Source organism: Chlorocebus sabaeus, chromosome 13, assembly GCF_047675955.1.
Source record: "Chlorocebus sabaeus isolate Y175 chromosome 13, mChlSab1.0.hap1, whole genome shotgun sequence".
In the NCBI taxonomy this organism is placed as follows: domain Eukaryota; kingdom Metazoa; phylum Chordata; class Mammalia; order Primates; family Cercopithecidae; genus Chlorocebus; species Chlorocebus sabaeus.
The window spans coordinates 7,525,171-7,546,332 of record NC_132916.1 but is presented as its reverse complement, the minus strand read 5'-3'; the positions used below and the strand labels follow the sequence as shown (position 1 = coordinate 7,546,332).

General features: G+C 43.5%; 1 protein-coding gene across 2 annotated transcripts in view; it reads left to right on the top strand.

Annotated features, from left to right (window-relative positions):
- PACRG (parkin coregulated) overlaps positions 1–21,162 on the top strand; it is a 583,729-nt gene that overhangs the window by 506,046 nt on the left and 56,521 nt on the right. The window contains exon 5 of one of the 2 annotated variants that reach the window (XM_038000580.2): positions 2,709–4,085. The exons of the other annotated variant lie outside the window; for it this stretch is intronic. Within the exon in view, the coding sequence (XP_037856508.2) occupies positions 2,709–2,749 (41 nt within the window). The 3' untranslated portion in view covers positions 2,750–4,085. Of the gene's footprint in view, positions 1–2,708; positions 4,086–21,162 lie in introns of those variants that run through there. 2 annotated transcript variants of the gene reach the window in all.

The window sequence follows — 21,162 nt, the reverse complement described above, 5'->3', positions numbered from 1 at the left end:
TCTGCTATAGGACTGAAAAGATGGCAAGAAGAGGTGGAGACTGTGCCACTGCACCAAGAGTTTGCCACTTCTTTTTAATGGGGCTTTGAATGGTTGCTTGTATTAGTCCGTTTTCACACTGCTATAAAGAACTACCTGAGACTGGGTAATTTACAAAGAAAAAAGGTTTAATTGACTCATAGGCTGTACAGGAGGCATGGCTGGGGAGGCCTCAGGAAACTTACAATCATGGCAGGAGGTGAAGGGGAAGCCAGCCCGTCTTACATGACTTGAGCAGGAGGCAGAGGGCAAAGGGGAAAGTGCTACACACTTTTTCAACAACCAGATGTCATGAGAACTTACTATCATGAGAACAGCAAAGGGAAAAGTCCCCCTGCCCATGATCCAATCACCCTCCACGAGGCCCTTCCCCCAACACTGGGGATTACAATTCAACATGAGATTTGGCTGGGGACCCAGAGCCAAACCATATCATTGATGATTTGATACAAGCTTTTGAGATACGTAATGTGTAGATATTTTCTTTAATTACTTAGCATGATGAATTTCATCAACCCTAAATATATATCAGTGGTTTGATTGGTTAGGTGGTGGGTGGGGTTTCTTTTGCGGGGATGGATTTACCCTCCATTTCTTTAGTCTGACAGTATAACTTTTGGACATGTGATTGTTTCATAAAATATACTGATATTGCATACATCCTAATTTGCAGTAATTTTATTTTCTTGATAGGTACAGTCTTCTGTAAATGGATTTTTATCTTAGCAAGTATTTTTTATATATATATTTTCTACCAATGTAGCTAATTTGACTAGATGTTATTAAATAGGGAGAAAATCAAGCTCTAGTTCATGTTTTCTTTTACTTAAGAAAAACAAAAATGCTCAACTTTTGTTGAAAATGAATGCAAGGCCAACAGTAACAGTACTCAAAATATAAGAATGTCCTTAAGTAAATTGGAGTTGCCTCTTTGTCACCCCAGTTACTGTCTCTAAAGCCACATTTCTGTTCTCATAAGATAGGTTATATGAAAAGAAATCGAAGCACCATAAATTATATTAGTGTAAGATCACAAATTAATCACTTTATAACCTATTTTCTCTTGAAAATTCTTTCTTTATAGAAGTTCTACCAGAAAATGGCTCACACTATTGAACTTAATAGGTTATTACTACATGTTTTGTTCAGTAATCTAAGCCAAGTCATCAGGAAAAGATTGTAGTTACCAGCTCCCATTGTCCTGTTTGACATCAATGAGAAGATGCTTTCTTTATATTTTCATGTGTTATTTATTTCTGTCAGAAGATATATCCATTTTACATGCAGCTAAAATTCCTGGGGCTTTTCATTGATCAACTAAACACAGGATGTGCTTTAAGGAAGAGCTGTGGAAGGGAGTATTGCCAAACCCTTTTAGTAAAATTGAAATTATATTTTCTTGGTTAACTGAAAAAGACAATGTTTATGATGGTGTGGACTAGCATCAGAATTAATTTTACCCTACAATTGAATTTATGGTCAAAGTGTCATATTCCTATTATTTAAGAATGTATTGTGTTATATCTTAAATAAAATTTATTAGCTGAATAAATATTTATATGCATGGTATAATGGAATAAAAGAGGGAGCAATGGAGTCTTTCTTTCAATAAGTGAGTTTTATGTACAATAGTAAATAATTAAATCCAATTGATTCCAGAACTCATAAGGCACTTCTTCTGTAAGGATAAATGACATATTGGTGTTTGACTGAGTCTATAATTTATAACAGTATCATATTTGGGAAGGATTTGAATACAAGGGCAGAACAGAATTTGAATCTAGTTTAAATGAGAGAAAATCTTTGTAAAGTGTTGGCATAATGAAGGAAGAAGTGATTTGACATTGGCATAGATTCTCTCTGCTGTCAAAGATCTGAAGAAGTCGTTTCATCCCATTGCCCCACACTGGGCATTTTAGCCAGTTGACTGCTGGTGGTCTCAGACAAAGAAGGAACACTTTCAACACCACCATCAAGGACTTTCATAGTCTTGATTCTTATACTTTGAATAACTCTTCTTTGAGTTCTATTAACATTCATCTTTATTTTTCTCAGTATTGTAGGATAAAATGTTTAGACTTCCTATAATTTTTTTTTCTCATGTAAAAGGCTCAAAAAAATGGTGTCTCTTCTGTATTTCTATCAGTCACTTTTTCTTCTTTGTCCTTCATACTTGAGTTAATCCATCTCATGCTTCAACTTCACTTTGGATGTGTAATCACCCATGTTGTTTTGCTATCTCTAATGATGAAAGTGAGTTTGGTGAAAGCAAAGATGATGTTTGTCTGTGTCTATAACTCCAACTACTGACCTAGTGGTCGCACTTAGCATGTGGTAAAAGCTTCTGAAAGAAGCATTTCAAAGTTTAGTTCCAAATTCCATCACCTTGATAAGTTACTTAACAAGGCACTTATTCTTTTTGAATATTTTTCTCATTTATAAAATGAGGCTAATAATATCTTCTCTCTGGGTTTTCATGACAAGCAAAATAATGATTGAGAGATTTGTACCATGTAAGATATGATTATTTTTCTAACCTTCAACTGGAGGAAATTCTGTCAAGACACGGTTTTAAGTTTCCAAGTGGTATATTTCTGTGCATTCTGTTGGCATTCAATACTTACTGCCCACTGAAATGAGTCTTCTTCTTTTATCATAATCTTCTTCAGGTGCTTGCCTGGCCTCTCGGTTTCAAGGACCACCTCTGTAAGAGACTCCACAATCTGCACTTCAAAGCTTGATCACTTACCTCTGCCCAGAATCATGTCTGTAAGAGTTAACTCCATCAGAATTTTGTCCAGGAGTCCTTAGGTGGACACCTTGCTGCTTCTCCCTGCTACAATTCAGCCTCTCCAAGTGGAACCCCTGTCCTTAATGTCACCAGATGGTGTGGGCACAGCTGGCTGTTCATTGCCCCTCCTGCTCCCATGGCCACTCCAACCCCTACACACACACTCACACCCCCCACTCCTACACACAGACACTCCCACATACACACACACCCCCACCCCTACACCCTATACACACACTGACACTCACACATACACACACCTCCACCCCTACCCACACACTCACACCCCCCACTCCTACACACACACTCACACTCCCACATACACGCACACTCATACCTCCACCCCTACACACACACTCACACTCACACTCACACCTACACACACACACCTCCACCCTACACACACACTCCCGCTCCCACATACACACACCCCCACCCCTACACACACACACACTCACACATACACACACACTCACACCTCCACCCTACACACACACTCACACTCACACATACACACACCTCCACCCCTACACACTCACACACACACACTCCCACTCCTACACACAGACTCCCACTCCCACATACACACACACTCACACCCCACCCCTACACACGCACACACACATTCACACTCCCACTCCCACCCCTACTTCCACACTACACACACTCACATACACACACACTCACACTCTCACTCTCACACTCCCACCCCGACATACACACACACTCTGACACACTCACACTGTCACACTCTCACACTTCCATCCATAACACACTCACACTCCCATCCTCACACACACACACACACTCACACCCCCATGCCCACATACACATACACACACCCTCACCCCTACTTCTACAGACCCTTACACACACATATACACACATTCACACCTCCATCCCTACTCATACACACACACACACACACACACACCCTGGCTCACAAGCATGCTGTTCCCAGAGCTCTACTTTGGAGACGGCGGTGGCTCCCTGGTGCCACACCTGTGCCTCTGCCAGGCCTGTGGGGTGGGCGGGATGCTAATGCCTGGCATTGGCGAGAGATGTCTGGGAGGAGGCAAGGGGGACATGCAAGGGACGATTCGGGGGTGCATGAAGAAAGAAACCCATGGAATATGAAAGCTGTGATGGGGACAGAAAATTTAAGAAAAAGCAGAAATTTTGTTTAAAGATTTAGGAAAAGTTTGGCTGTTGAAGAAACAAGCTCTGTAATCCCCTCCTCGCGAAGACTTCCATAAAATCTATACTATTTAAAGCTGCTTTTGGTGTTGAGCGTTGGAGTCTGTGAGTACAGGGTGAGGTCACGGGCTCAAACGGTCACCTTGCCTGCCGCCCTGTGGGGTAACTCCCACCTCCTTGGTCCCCTCCTCCCCAACCACCTGGCTGGGAGAGGGCTCCTACCCTCCCACTTTGGACTGCGTTCTCACTTTCACTCAGATCTCATGCTACTAAACACAAATAATCTTGTTTGCCCTTTTGTTTGGATTTTTGGCACATACGTGGTGGGGCCTCTTCAACTATAGAGTCATTAACCCTAGACTCCTGGTTCACGGAGTCAGCAGCCGACTGTGCCATCCTCACCCTCGGGGCTCTGCCCTGTGGAGGAAACGTGGTCCACTCCAGCTCTGCCCATGTTTGCCGCGTGACCTCGACCAGGTTCCCCCCTCAGGTAAACGAAGGCTGCCTCAGGCTTCCCTCCTCACCCGTAGCAAAGGGTCTTGCCCTTTGGCTTCTGCATCATAAAAGCACTCATGTTCCAGAAAGACTTCTCATAACATCTGCTTGAAATTTTACCCCCCAAAATTGGACTTTTCTTACTAATTTCTAATTCTTCTCAAAAGGCAACTCAAGTCTGTCTATGTGACGTATTTAACTGCCAATCTTTCTCCAATTCTTAATGTAAATTTTACAGAAAATTGATATTTGATATTTTTAGGCATGTTTTCTAGTGAAAGATAAGATTTTATATACCATGTACATTTCATGAACTGAGAGAGGGGAAGAAAAAAGGTGAAAGGTACTGCTGAACCTGCACACTGCAACAGTTTAATTTAAATGTATGATATGCTGTCATTGGGGAAAAAAATCAGTAAAATATCCGAATGTTCACTTAACATATTTTCAACAAAATCTCATTTTTTTCTCCCAAGTCTTTATTTGATTTACACACCAAGAAAAGCAGAAAGGATGACAGGTTCAATTATAAAGCTAAGTCTTGAACTTTGTGGTCATTTCGCTTTTAACAGGTGTGTGTGTGTAATACACAGCCCTTCCATGATCATCTGACCTGGCCCTCTTGGGAGATGTGGCCCGGGCTCCAGGTACCCTCATACCCTGCACTGTTTTGACACAATACATGCCTGGGGACCAGGGTTTCGGAAAAAGGACCTGGAGGGCTGAGCCGGCAGCTGGAAAGGCAGGGTTAGGGATGGGGACAGAGCTGGGAGTCACCCTACAGTTTGGTCTGGGTAGATGTGGGGGGTGATCTGAGTTGAGGTACATGTTTATAGCTTTTGAATGGAGAAGGTAGGAGGTTGATTCCTGGCAACCAGTTGAGAACCATAAAGTGGGTGTGTAGAAGGCGAAAGGGGAAAAACAGGTGAATGAGAGGCCACGGTAAACCCAAAGGAAGGGCACAGGCTGGGGTTGGAACAGAGGAATCCGTTCGAACGCCAAGTCCAGTCCCCATCAGGCATTCCCGACATTCATACCCATTTGTGAGTAAATCTGGCAGAAAAGAAAGTGAAGGGGGAGACATGAGGGTGGGCTCAGAAACAGACATGACTCAGAAACAGTCATGACACTGCCTAATTGCTTTTTTCCAAGTTAAAACAATTTTTTTAAACCAACGATGTTAGCCGAGGCAAAGCTGTTTAAAAAAAAAAAAAAAAGATTTTTTAAACTTATTGAGCTATAATTTGTTACTGATTTCATCCATGCAACAAAAAACTTGGGATCAAATATTAGAAAATTAAATTAGGTTCATTCACAACCAAAGATCTTTTCTCTTGCCCTATGGACCTGCTGAGTCGAAATTCCATTTTCCATCCCCTCACAGCATTTTAGGTAAATGATTATCGTCCGATGAATTGCACTAAAAGCGAATCACTAACGGATAGATCAGCACCATTCTTCTCTTAATTAACGCCACTGTGTGTTGTGTATGTAACAAATGCAAATTATCGAATAGGGCAACATTGATTTTCTTTTCCATGCATTCCTCAGTACCATTCAAATGCGTTTTGGAAACCGCCCTGGACTGGGAGATTGCAATCACTGTACCATTTTCCTCTTGATTTATAGGGCTCGATTATCTTTCGTTGGTTATATGAAATGTCTTTTCTAATAAAAGAGCCAAAAAGTGAGAGACAGCGTTTCTAGCATCAGGCACAGAAGGGTGATGTGATAATATCAAATTTCCTATGGTTTAGCAACCATTGACAAATAGGGGAAATTAGGATTGCTCATCCAATATGTTTTGGCCTCAAAGGATTCAGCTAATAAAGTAACTAGAAAAATTAAATATGCATAAACCAAGCCGCAGCACCTTTAGAATACTTAACAGATTACCGAGTTGTGTCATTTATAGCAATGAATGTTTTCAGGCTCCAAGCAAAAAAATTATTTTTCACTTTACTTGAAAAGAAGATGATGCCTCCAAATATCACAGGGAATTATTTCTTTTGTGTCCAAATGAGTTCAGATCTAAACCAACATTTAAATGGGCTTCAGTCATGAATTACAAAATGCAGTTGAAATGAGTATTGTTTTGCTGATAGTTTAGTCTGAAAGCAATTGTCTTTTTCCCTACAGATACAGTGCCTCCTTGATTAAGTGGTTTTTAGTTATTTTTTTCATAACAGCCCATTATTTGTTTGAATAAATAAATTAACCTGGGGAGACCAACCGCGGTCCTGACCCGCACTGGACTTTTCTGTCTGGAAGCAAGGCGTGGTCCAGGAGTCATAGGTTATGTGATGTACCACTGGCTGGTGCCACTGACTCCGCTCTGAGTCCTGAAGCTGTGGGTCTGTTATTAAACAAATGTCCGGAACAGCCAAGTCTCCCTGGGCCCCCAGCTGGCTGCTGTTGACAGTCCCACACAGTCACTGCGAGGACAGAAGTTCCATGGGGAAAGGGGAGGGGCACGTGCCTGGCACCGAGTTACGCCTTCAGTAGAAGTGTGTCCAGCATGCGAATGTTCACGAACACTCTGCGTTTGTGTTGCACAGTGGTACCCAAGCATGTGCCTGCACCCCCAACAAGCTTTTTGGGGTTTCCATTAAGGACATTTCCAAGCTCCCAAGTCACTTCCTGTGTGTGTCAGAAGTGGCTCTTTTCATTTCCGAGACCGTGTAGCTGATTGGCATCTACACATGTACCCACACACCCACACACACAGCAGGGGCCGTGGGATGGGGGCCACCCCTCAGCTCCTCCTCTGTGGGTCCCCCGTCACCACCTAACCCACCCCAGGGTTCTCCTCCAGGTTCTGGTCCTGTCTGTCCATCCGCTGAATAACTAAAGATGCTTAGAGTCTAAAAAACCTTGAGTGAAACCCTGAAACAGTAACCTGAAGGAAATTTTATTATTATCTAATTTAGAAGAGAAACAAGTGTCTTAATTGTCTCCTTGTTTTAACCAATAAAAGAGATTCCACCTGGGTCTCCAAGGCCCAGCTGCTGAGGGTTAGTAACTGAGGCTAGAGAAGCTATCTCACCCTGGTTAAATAAACAGGGTCCGTGATTGATGATGTCTGTACAAACACGAAATGTAGTCAAACAGAGTAAGCAGAGACTGAGCAAGCATTTACTAATATGTGGCCATCTGACAAAGCATTCTTACATTTGTAGTCTTTAATTTGACACAGAGATTTTGTCTGTCATGTCTTTGGCCACTTTTGTGCGTTCATGCCGTGATTCACAAAGAGGAATGATTTCAGTGCCATGTATGATGGTATTTCAGACAAAACCAAGTGTCGTAATCTGGAATATAGTTTCCATTTCATTTTATAGGACAATATAGAGCAGTTTATTTCATACCATTCATTTAAATCATTTTCAGTAGGGTTTTTTTTTTTCCTAAAAGAAAAACTTTCTGAAGTCTCTTTCTTAATTTCTTCAGTTGCCTTAGGTTTGGGCGGAGCTGATTGATGATGTGTTTCTATGTGAGCTTCATTGAGCATCTGCCCTTGAATCATCTAGTATTTTCTGTAACGCCGGGCCAAGGAGACCTAATGTGTGCACTTTACACGCACATTTTGGACACCGAAAATACACTGCCGTGCCTTGCAATTGCACAAATCATTTAAGAGCCCCTCTGTCAGGGGAATAAGCTACCTCCCTTTGTCATGCACTGTGTTCTGTATTTCAGAAAGACCCGACACTGACCATATTTCCTCCCACAAGGCCCCATGCCGTCTGCACAAGAGCTTGTGAGGCTGAACCCAAGCCCCAGAGATCAGAAGTTCCATACTGTGGGAGCTCTAAGTATCTCATTTAGGACTCCACGAAATATTGCTTCATTTCTCAATATGTCTATCCTCCGAAGGCACCAACTCATTCAGTTGCTAAACTAATTCTTCATTTTGATGTAAGTTTTTGGGAGAATAGAAGTGAGCAGTCCTAAAATGAAAGTGTTTTTTAAACAATAATGGTGCCGGAACATGAGACTTTTAACCTTGGCAAACAAAGTATTTTAGCCACAAAAAATTGCAGAGCTATAAGAAATTCCTGAAAACTTTAATAGAGAAAAAGTAATTCCCCGTTACGTTTTTCTTTTTAGTAACCCATCGACAAAGAAGCGAACTGTCCTCCGTGTTAGTGAAGGGCGGAGGTCCAGACTTGCTCCTTGTCTTTCTACCATTTTCTACCATCGTTGTTTGTAAAAGTCTAATCTTTATTTTAAGTCAGTTTATGTTTCCCGGACTAAACTCTGCAACAAATAATACGAATGTCACACATTTAATAATTTGTAATTAATTCCAAACTAAGTAAAACAAGGACTTGTGAAAGTTGTTTTTCCCCGAGGATGTTCTACTTACATTTAGTAATAGGTTATTATGGCTTTATCTTTTAAAGACTACTTTCGGGGCCCTTTTTAACTTAATTCTGTTAAACTACTCTTGGAAACTATCGATTCTATAAACTATCCCGTTTTCAGAAACATCAAATTTTGTGCCTGAATATAATTATAGCCTGAAATCAAATATAATTTAGCACATTATCAGACTGGGGGTACTTTTAATACTAATCAGGGAGGACCCTCACTAAATATGGCTTCGTTCATTCAAAAAATTGCACAGAGCAGGCATCTCCGTGACAGGTTTGGAGAGCCGCGTGTTCATATGGTTTGTTGTAAGTCAGCCATTAAGGAAACAGAATGAATCACAGCGTTCATAGAGATGCAGCCTCAGTCCTCTTCTCCTATTTATCTGCGTTCATTCCCTTGGCCATCTCAGATTCAGCCTCACGGTTGTCCACACCGTCTCTGCACTGATGGCTCCCACATTTGACACCCCTCTCCCCACAACCCACTCTGAGCTTCTAACTCCTGTGTCTGACTTCCTAATCAGCCGCTGTGCTTGGATGTCCAGTAGGCCTTTTAAACTGAAAGTGCTCAAGACAACTCTTGACTCGATCTCTGGGCATTTTCTGCCCCAACTCAGGCCTCTAGCCACCTAACTAAATGGGACCACTATCTATGATTTACCAAGAACCATAAAGTTACCTTGAAATCTTCATTCCTTCACCTTTACCTCCTACCTCCAAATTCTGCAACAGCAAAGCGCCGCTCTACTCCACGGTCTTCATGAATCTGCTCACCCCTCAACGCCTCCACCTCTGCCTCTCACCTGGATTGCTGCAACGGCTTCTAAAAAGTCCCTCTGCTTCCGGGACAGCCCATCATCCACTCCGTTACCAGAATGTTCTTTCTCAAAGTTCAATGAGATTTTGTCACTCCCTTGCTTAACATCGTCCAATGATATTCCATGACGCTTAGAATCAATGTCAGTGCCCTTACCTCTGCATATAAGACGTAACATCACCTAAACCTAGGTATCTCCCTGACTCCCATCTCGTCTCTTTCTTATTCGATATTCTCCAGTTGCATCAGAGGTCTTGCTGCTCTTCCAGCACACCAAGCTTGATGCTGCCTCAGGGCCTTTGCACCGGCTCCATCTTCTGCCTAGACACTCTCGCCCTGGTTCTGCGCATGGCTCCTTTCTCCTTTTTGTTTGGATTGCTGCTGAAATGCTACCTCCACATGGAGGCTTTCTAAGTGATCCAGACCTACAGGCTCGGGCACATTCTATCCCCTCACTCTGTTTTCTTCTTCATAATATTTACATCATTGGAAAGATGTAATGTTTACATAGTCGTTTGCTTAATACCTGCAAGATTCTGCCAACTAGAGAGGCAGCATCCAAGAACAGAGGTTCTGTCCCACTCTGCATCAGCTGCCTCATGCCCAGGGGGTGCTCAGTAAGGATTTCTGATGATTATGTGACATTAGAAGCCATCACTTACATACACTTTTTCTCAATCCTTGTTCAACTTTTACACATATTTATTTTTTCACCTTTTTTTCACAAAGGATTTGAAACAGCTTTAAGCAAAAACGAATACAATAAAAGTCAAAAATAGAAAACCTAGCACCAAGGAAAAAAAATACAGGAAAAAAAAAAAAAAACCCCAAAGCAAGGTGGTCAGTTACACTATCATGAGAAAGTAGGAAAGCAGAAAATATACTGTGCTTTAACAGAATAAGACTTCCTAAGATAAAATTCTAAGTGAAGGTTCTCCAGCAAGCTTTCACACAGTAACAGGGCAATGTCCTCAGCAGTATTTGTAAAGCAAATGCGGTGGGTCTTTTCAAATGGCTGTTTCTTTGATCATGGCCAAGGGCCCAAAAGAAAATGCAGTATAATGAAGGGGGATCATTAAGGGGCTGAGTTCATACGCTCCAAGAATAGAGTGCTCTGGTATCCTTACTTGAACCAAGAAATGAATTCCATTCTAGAAGGTTTACCTAATAACATAGCCAGCATTATTTATTGCTAAGAATTAAGGGGAGTTTCATAATTCAATGAAAATAAGGCATTAAAGAAATGCTGGTGTAAATATGTGTCCACTCAAATTGCTGTAGCTAGAAACCTTCAACCTGCCACAGGCCTGCCACAGCCCTGGAGGAGCACTCCTTATGTGCTTTCTGTGAGTATTCTTCCATATATTTCCTATTCCCTTAGAAAAATATGGGATAAAGCTTAAACCTGGTATACTTGCTTCCATCCAGTCCTTCAGTTCTGCTCCTTGTTTATGATACCAGTCTTAGTTTACTTACCCATAAAAATAGGTATTATTATTAAAAACATTCAGAGATATTAAGAATTGCAATGTACTTTAGCATTGTGTACTTTATCTTCTGAAAATTTAAAATGCAAAATTATCATCATGATGGATCTTCTGTCACATACAGATTGTGAAATTCAGGAGTTGGTATTGAGCAGAGCCTGCTTCTAACAATTTTGAGCCTTCCTTTGGCCACAGTTTGATCAGGTCCCAGGAGCACGCTCTAGTTTTAAAAGCATTACTTTAAAAAGCACTCCTGGGCTGGGCGCGGTGGCTCACGCCTGTAATCCCAGCACTGTGGGAGGCCGAGACGGGTGGATCACGAGGTCAGGAGATCGAGACCATCCTGACTAACGCGGTGAAACCCGTCTCTACTAAAAAATACAAAAAAAAAGAAAACTAGCCAGGCAAGGTGGCGGCCGCCTGTAGTCCCAGCTACTCAGGAGGCTGAGGCAGGAGAATGGCGTAAACCCGGGAGGCGGAGCTTGCAGTGAGCTGAGATCGCGCCACTGCACTCCAGCCTGGGCGACAGAGCGAGACTCCGTCTCAAAAAAAAAAAAAAAAAAAAAAAAAAAAGCAAAGTGAGCCTCAGGTCAAAGCTGCCGCCATTTCTATTAGGATCCCCCTCCGTAACAAACAATCTTTAACAGACACCAACAAGCCTGCTATTAACTCAACCTCCTACTTCCCCGTCTACCCGCCACTGTCCCATCTCATCAGTAAACAAGCAGGTATTTGTCCCTTTTCCTTAAAAGCGCCTACCCCCAACTTCAATCAGATTACAAAAAAATTCTTTTCTACTTTTTCCCTGTGAAGTTGGTTTTTATTTTACATATTAAAACCAAGGTCCTTTGCAAGATACACTTGTGTAACATTGGCATGGTAGAGACACAACTGCATATTGATGGAGTATATAACCTCTCCTTCCAGCAACACCACAGACTTCCAGGTAACGTCAAAGATTAGTTTTCTGATGCTGCAAAGACAGCTCCAAGAAAATGCTACCTCCATGCCCCACTGAATGGCAACAAGTGTCATCAGTATTTTGCAAAGGGCAAATAGAGAATGGCAAAAAAGAGACACACAGTGCCAGGCAGAGAGGTTGTTGAATGTTGCATGGGTGGGGTGAGGAGCCTGTCACAATCATGTGCCCTCCAAGAAAAAGATTCCCTTCTTTGTTTCATTCAGCTGTCGCTGAGAATCAAAGAATGCATTAGTAATTGCTATTGTTTGTAGCATTTCTTGTGGTTCATAGCCAGATGACCATCCTTTGCTGAAAAGCTTATTGTATGGGGATTGCTCAGCACCCTTTCAAGATATCTAGTGTTGGTTTGGAGGGCCAGCAGGGAATGCATACTTTGTGTAAAAAAAAAAAAAAAAAAAAAAAGAGTTTTTTTGCTACCACGTTCCTCAATTATTCTAATATTTTCCCCAATAGAAATATTTACGTGTAACGCAAACACACTATTCCGAGAAGCAGAATACTTTTCTGGATCCAAGTTTTCGGATGGTTTCTCTGGGTGACGTGCTGCATAGCAATGACTTTCCTATTAAGCCATAGAATTCCCAATTTCCGACAGAAGTCCAAATCTAATCCAAAACTCTATTTGACATCTAACAACTATTAGGTGTTCTAATAGTCTTGAATAAACAACGGCATGTACTCCCTTCTAGAAAAAGGGCATGACCCTCTGTCCACTTAAGACGAGGTTGACAGAGGCCAAGGTGGGCAGATCATGAGGTCAGGAGATTGAGATCATCCTGGCTAACATGGTGAAACCCCATCTCTACTAAAAACAATACAAAAAAATTAGCTGGGTGTGGTGGCGGGCGCCTGTAGTCCCTGCTACTCGGGAGGCTGAAGCAGGAGAATGGTGTGAACCTGGGAGGTAGAACTTGCAGTGAGCTGAGATCACGCCACTGCACTCCAGCCTGGGCGAGAGAACGAGACTCCAGCTCAAAAAAAAAGACAAAACTGAGAATCTGGTTTGTTCTTAATGAAACCAGTAGAAAGTCAGTCACTTAAGTTTTCAATTTATAGTGCTTTCTTAGCCATAACAGAATGAGAAACATGTTTTGATAATGTCTAGTGGCCTGTACACTGAAATAAGGATGCATACAAAGTCTCTGGGTCAATATTATTTTGCCTGTAGAGTGGAGGTTGCCCTCAAACTCAAATTTCTCACTGCATTCCAACATTATGTAAATGGCATGGCTAATCATTTCAAAAGATCTGAAAACACTAATACATTTTCAAATATAGAAATTGTCCATTAAAAACAAATGTGCCCATTATTCAGCCTTTAAATATGATTAAATTCATCTGTTACATTTATTCAATTTAAATAAATAAATTTAATAGCTGGCTGGCAAGTGCATATCACCAGTACAAACCTGAAGTTATGAATATGACCGAAAGGTCACAAGTTAATTCTAGCTAAGGGCGTGAGCCTTTCAGAAGGGGGATCCTGATGGGCCGGAAGTGGAACCAGCTCTCTTGCCTCCTGTGCCTGCTTACATTCCTGGTTTGCTTACATTGCTGGTTTGAAGCAAGTTATTAGATTCCGTGGGACCTAGTGGTCTCCGGGTGCTGTGGAGATGGTGTCGGATGCCAGGCCACGAAGACTTAGCAACCAGTAAAGTTTCTGTGGTTTCCCGGCAGCAGAAGTTGACTGTGAAGTGTGAGTTTGCTTGGATGACAGGGCACCCGGCTCCGTGGTGACCGGCTTCTGGGTTGGCTTCTCAGCGCAAACTGAAGTTTGAGTCAGAAAAGGCTGTTGTTTAAAGTGGAATGCCAAACCAACATGGATCCTCCTTTGTTCTCAGAAGGGAAGTGACGCCAGCTGGCCAGTCTGAGGCTAAGTATTTGCACAAAGGCTGACCAGATGACACACACTCCTTCCCCATTGTGGTTCCCACCGCAGGGAATGTCCACGGCAAACTCTCTGGAACGATCCTCTAGGACTGTCACTCTTGTGAACAGTTGGTGGCATTCCTCCAAGTGGCCATAAGGTGATAGACACATTTTTCTGATCATCACATTGTCCATTGCAGGAAACAACAGTTGTGCCATTTTTGTAAATGGTATCTAATGAAGCAACACAAAATTCTGATAAATAAGAACCGAGGCAGCAAAGCAACAGACTGCCCACTTAATGGTGCCACCAAAATGTGCCGTAAGATTGAATTTGTATCATAACCATTGAAAAATAGGAAGTACAAACCGGAAGATTTTTTTTCCTTCCCACGAATTGCCTGGTCATGAGACAGACTGGAACAGTGCTTGGCTATAAATTGCTTAGCAGCTGAAATGCTCAGGGGCCCCAAGCCCCGGAGTTCTGCTCCTCCACACTGCTTCTGCAGAGCTGGGAGAAAGCACTGTATTTTACTATCTTTTAAAATTATGCACATTGGAAACTTTGCTGAATTCTTTTATCAGTTCTAGGAGCTTTCTGGAGGAGTCTTTAGGGTTTTCAAGGTAAACGAGCATATTGTCAGCAAACAGTGACAGTTTGACTTCCTCTTTACCAATTTGGATGCCCTTTATTTCTTTAAGAACTAGAAGTAGAACCACCATTTGACCCAGCAATCCCACTACTGGGTATCCAACCAGAGGGAAAAAAGGTCACTATTCGAAAAAGGTACTTGCACAAGCATGTTTACAGCAGCACAATTCACAATTTATGTTTGTGTTTATAGCACAATTTATATTTATTTTATAGCACAATTTATGTTTACAGCAGCACAATCCACAATTGCAAAATTGTGGAACCAACCCAAATGCCCATCAATCAATGAGTGGATAAAGAAATTGTTGTATGTATATATGCTTTGGAATATTACTCAGCCATAAAAAGGAATGAATTAACACCATTTGCAGTGACCTGGATGAGATTGGAGACTATTATTCTAAGTAAAGTAACTCAGGAATGGAAAACCAAACATCATATGTTCTCACTTATGTGGGAGCTAAGCTATGAGGATACAAAGGCATAAGAATGACACAATGGACTTTGGGAGCTTAGGGGGAAGAGTGGGAGGGGGTCAGGAATGAAAGAACACACGTCAGGTGCAGTGTATACTACTCAGGTGATGTATGCATCAGATTCTCACAAATCACCACTAAAGAACTTACTCATGTAACCAAATACCACCTGTTCCCCATAACTTACTGAAAAATAAAATATTAATAATCATAACATTTAAATAAATAAATAAAATTATGAGTATTGGAAAAGAAGTGGGATCATGAAGCCTTTATTGGGAACTTCTGAACCTTATCTCTGGACTTTTGAGGTCGTTGCACATTCAATAGTCTGTGGAGAACACGTCGGGGACTTCCCAGAATGCAATGATTATGTGTTTAGCGGGTCTTACACTGGTTTCCCAATATTCAGCCAAAACCTTTGGCAGCCTAAGTGGCAGAAACATTTGCTTTCTATGTGTCCTGATTTTTAGCTAATATTTTGGGAACACTCTTAGTGTGTGTTAATCGTCCTCTCCTTTGGTCATAGCTCATGAGGTCAACAGCAGAAGGGATGAGAGATCCCTGTTACTGACCCATTCTGTATTGCGCTGCTCAGACCTCCACAGGAGAAGTGAGGGCACGAAATCCAAGTGGCAGCTCATTATTGGCATGCAATGTAAAATACAAATGCCAGGATGCTCAGACTTCCAGGACCTCTGAGATAAAGCCTTTGGAAAGTAAGAAATGGGCTTGCGATCATAGTTCGTTATTACTATTGGGGGCAGTGGGGCCTGAGTTGGAGTCTTTATCATCTACTAGCTGAGAGACCTTGAGTAAATTGCTTAACCTTTCCATGGTTCTTCAAATGGAATAATAATAATAATATCAACTCTGACTATTACATGGCTCAATGTAACGGATGAAAGTTGAAGGAGACAAGGCACCTATATACCTGGTCTGAGCCACAGCTAAGCATGGTGTCTCTGCACAGTAAATCCTCCCAAGCTGTCTGATAATCAGTGTTGCCTTTTGTGTTGCTTCTCCACACCACAAAGCGCTCCCACGTGCGTTTCCTGCCTGCCTCGCAATAACCCCACAAGACAGGTGCGCCGCATCTCACAGAGGAGGAAGCAGAGTCAAGAGACAGGCCTGGCGCAGGCGAGGGCTGCAGCCCCTGCTGCTGTGAGCACACCTTCTGCACCCCGCGAATACTCCCCAAGGATCGCTGACACTCAGTCAGGCGCCAGCCCTTCGTTCCTAGGCCATCATCTCCGGACAAGGCAGACGCAGGCCCTGCCTTCCTGGAGTTTAGCCGAGCAGCAGGGGAGCGAGGTCAGCGGGGAAACAAATCACTGCACAGGTGATTCTGGGGGTGGTAACTGCTAGGAAGAGAATCCAGTCCAGGCAGGGGCTGGAGAGGGCTGGGTCCTGTGGCTCTGACTGAGGAGGTGACGCTTGAGGTGAGCGCTGATGAGAGCCCCGCTGTGAAGGCCAGAGGGCCAGTGCTCCCGGGCAGGGCTCACCGTGCAGAGTCCGTGACTGTCATCTTTCCACTCCTAAGTTTTGGCTTAGGGATTGCGAACTAGATGCTCCATCTTTCAATTTGTCAACTGGTTTATCTCCTAATGGACACCTCACCAGCGTTTTCCTCACACATTCACACAGACGCTTTTAACTTGTTGGCAAGAGGCAGATTTAATTGGAAAAGGGTCTGATTCCTAACAGAACAAAAGATAAAATATATAACATGTAGTGACTACATTATACTCTCGTGCAGTCACTTAGAACTTCAGGCTGGGTCACAAAGGAGATGGTGAATGAGCTTTGAAACTAAAAGTAAGCAAATTCTAAGAATCATGTCCTGTGACTGTGTATGTGTGTGTGTTTCTTCTCCATTGCTGGTTTGACCTATTCAGATGTCAAGAACTACAAAGAAATAAGATGCTAAAGAAATCAGGAAATCTGCCCAGGCATGGTGGTTCGCATCTGTAATCCCAGCACTTTGGGAGGCTGAGGCAGGCAGATCACTTGAGGCCAGGAGGTCAAGACCAGCCTGGCCAACATGGCGAAACCCCGTCTCTACTAAGTAAAATACAAAAGTTAGCCAGGCATGGTGGTGTGTTCCTGTAATCCCAACTACTCGGGAGGCTGAAGCAGGAGAATCATTTGAACCCGGGAGACAGTGGTTGCAGTGAGGGGAGATCACACCACTGCACTCCAGTCTGGGTGACAGTGAGTTAGACAGAAAGAAAGAGAGAGAGAGGAGAGAGAGAGAGAGAATAGATGAGCTCTTGTGATATTTTTGAGAAATATAATTCTATTAATAAAACCAAATCGCTTGGAATCCAAAGGCATTTTAAAGTTTCAGAACAAATCAAACTTTTTAAAGTTTTAGAACACATGTCTAAATGTCTATCTGCCTAAAATTTATTTTAGGGGTAGGAGGGAAATTGGAGATTGTCCATCTAAACCCTCTTATTTTACAGGAGAGGAGACTGAGGCCCAAAGAATTTAGCCATCTTGTATGAGGGTGCTTAGCGAGGTGGTGGTCAAATCTGCCCTAGAATGTTCTCCATCACCTGGCCCAAAAACTGGATGTCAATTTGTAAATATAATGCACATTATCAGGACCAGAGTAATATTAGAAGAGATTAAGCCACACAAAACTATCTTCCCTCACCAGGTGCCTCCTTGAGCCTGAAATTCCACTCTTGGATAATCATTCTTGGGGCACACGTTTCCGAGTTGACCTGCTCCTCCAAAGGACGTGTCCCCAGCCCTGCAGTCACTGAGTGCAGCTGGAGCAGGGCTCCCAGCTCTGAGAGGGAAGGGCTCAGTGTTCCTGGAGACCCCTGATGGGGAGCCAAGGTGGACGGCTGCAGTGGCACCCCAAGCTCACTGGAAGCCTTGGGGTCAAGGAAGGATCCAGGAGAAAGGGACGGGTGTATAGCAGAGGGCAGAAGCGGAGGGCCAGTCGCTTCTCCTGCTACCACCAGGGCCAGCCCTGCCTCTGCATCTTGGGCATCGGGACAGCAGCAATTTCAACATCACTCTGAGCCAACTTAAAATGCAACAGCGTTTTTAGAAAACCTCATTCATCACGTAATATGTCTGATCTTAAAACTGACATCTGATTTTTTTAGGCAGCTGCTCTGGAAGAAATTTTCTGTGGATCGCAAGAGTCTGAAGCCCCATGAATGACAAAAAAAATATGTGCCTGAAAGAGAAATGCGCTGATGAAGGGGGAGGAGGATGGGAAGGGAGACTCTGAAATTGTTTCTCACTTTAGGGGAGAGGCACAGCAATAAAAAACATGAGGCCCCATTGAAGTAGGACTTTAAATTCCACCCGAAAACAATCCCAACAAACAGATCCATTGTTACGTGTTTTGCTGCAAGTAATAGACAAAGCAATTGTGAACCAGGACCAGAGCCCTCCTGTCAGCACATAGTCTGGGTTCTTCAGCTCGTGAGTGGGCTGAGATGGCCTCAGAAATGTAGTTTGCTCTCCCCTTTAAGGTCACTGTCCAGGATGAGGTGAGGTAAACAAGGGTTCCAAGTAAGCCATGTGTTACCCATAATTGATCAAGGGAAGATAACAGCCTCGAGGCTGTTCTGGATCCCTGCCCGTGTGGCAGGGCAGAACCATTGCCACCCTGCCCAGGAGGTGCCCCCTCCCAACTCCCTTCTCTGGTCCACCCCATAGGCCAACAGGATTTGAAGGAAGAAAAACAGTTACAGCTGCACCACTGGGCTTGGCCTGCACTGTGCTGGTGTTTTTAAAGCATGGGCTATAACAGCAGAGATGATCTTCAGCCTCACTCTTTTCCTGGTGCCGCCTCATTATCTTAACACCTTCTTTTTCTAATCAACTATTTAATTACACAAGCCACGGGCTTTCTACGTCAGGTTCTCCCTTACACGTGAAACCGAGGCTCACCCAGCACATAAGAAACAATGTGTTGTCCTGAGAAGTTAGTAAGTTAACCTGGACTTAGACCCATCATCAACCGGAGAACAAAGGGGACCCAATGTTGATGGCAACATCCACCTAGAACAGCACCTCTCTCTAAAACTGGATTTTGCTTGGCTGCAGAGTTCTGTGCTATCTAAATAGAATTGTTGGTGTCGCTTGGGAGGCTCAGGAAAGGAGAGCCCAAATGAAGAGGAAGAAGAAACTGCAATGTAGGTCCCCAAGCTCAGGACCAGCCTGAGAGACCAACCTGGCCAGGCTTGGTATCACAGGGTACTGCAAGGATTTCCAGGCAGGCAGGCAGGTGACCTGAATCCAGGTACCTTCAATGTCCAGGAGGTGACTGACAGGCAGCAGCCAGTCAGGTGTTTGCATAACTGGATGCCGTCCTGCAGGCCAAGAGGAGGTCTGTGCACGGGGCAAGAACACAGGCTACGTCTGAGGGTCAAGTAGGATGGCAGGTGGCCAGGCATGGTCAGCAGATGGGCAGCCAGGGAGAAAGAGAGACCTGGGCCTTGGGGGCGTCCCAATCACCTGGGAACTATTTCCAGCAACAACAGGTCCTGATTCTTTTTCTTCTTCTTCATTTTTTTTTTTTTTTTTTTTTTTTTTTTTTTTGAGATAGAGCCTTGCTCTGTCACTCAGGCTAGAGTGCAATGCCGCGATCTCAGCTCACTGTAACCTCTGCCTCCCAGGTTCAAGCAGCTCTCATGTCTTAGCCTGCTGAGTAGCTGGGACTGTAGGCCTGCACCACCACGCCTGGCTAACTTTTGTATTTTTAGTAGAGATGGGGTTTCACCATGTTGTCTGGGTTGGTCTCAAACTCCTGGCCTCAAGTGATCCACCAGCCTCAGCCCCCCAAAGTGCTGGGTTTACAGGTGTGAGCCACCATGTCCAGCCCCTGATTCTTACTGGAAGCAAGGGGGCACAAATGGTACAAAATTTTTAAACAGCAGAATGTATCACTATTAGCTTTATAACTTCCCCAATCGCTTTCAGTCTTTGAAAGTTGTTATCCTTCCAGAGGCTCAGGTACTATTCTACTTTCTGCTAATTTTTCTATGAATTTTTAAACATATTTGACTTTAATTTTCTTTTAGTTCGCAGGATAGGATGTGTATCTAAAATTAATTCTTCTCTAATGTGCTGTATCTCAAAATCAGCTATTAATCCTCCCCCACCGCTTTATACTGCTTGTTTTATTGTATATTCCATTCTGACTCACAATTCAGTCTACTTGCATTAGCTTAACAAACACGCGCTGAGTCCCCGCCACGGGCGGGGCACTATTCTGGGTGCTGAAGATGCAACAGTGAAGAGCTTGGCTGTCATCTGCACTTACAGAGCATTCTCATTGGCGGAGACAAGATAAACAAGGAAATAAATAAACTATAATCTATCACATGGTGATACATTCCTTAAAGAAAAATAAAACAAAGAAGGGGAATGGAAAATTCCAGCCGAGTGGTGAGGTGCAGGCAAAAGCCAGGTGGTCAGGAAAGGCCTTACCAAGAAGGGGATATTGACAAAGACCCCCAGGGATGATGGATTCATGGATCCATGAGGAAAACATTCCAGCCCACAGAAAGCACATGCAAACGCCCCAAGAAGGGGCACGTCAGTGCCTTGAAGGAGGCCAGTGCCCAAGTGAAGGCGGGGAGTGGTAGGAGGTGACAGGGGAGGTAGCCAGCAGGCAGTTCATGTAGAGACTTCACTGTGAGGACATTGACAGTGACCCCGAGTGCAACGGGAAATCCATGTCCTAGGGATGCTGTAACTAATGACCACGACTTAGTGGCTTAAAGAAACAGATACTTACCCTCTCACAGTTGCGGAGGCCAGAAGTCCAAAATCAAGCTGTTGGCCATGTCAGTTCCTTCGAGAGGCTCTGAGGGAGACTCCACTCCCTGCCTCTGGCAGGGAACCCTGGATCCTGGCAGTTGCAGGCGACCTTTGGTGTTCCTTGGCTTGTAGACACATCACTGCGCTCTCTGCCGCCATCTTCCCGTGGTCTTTTCTTGTCT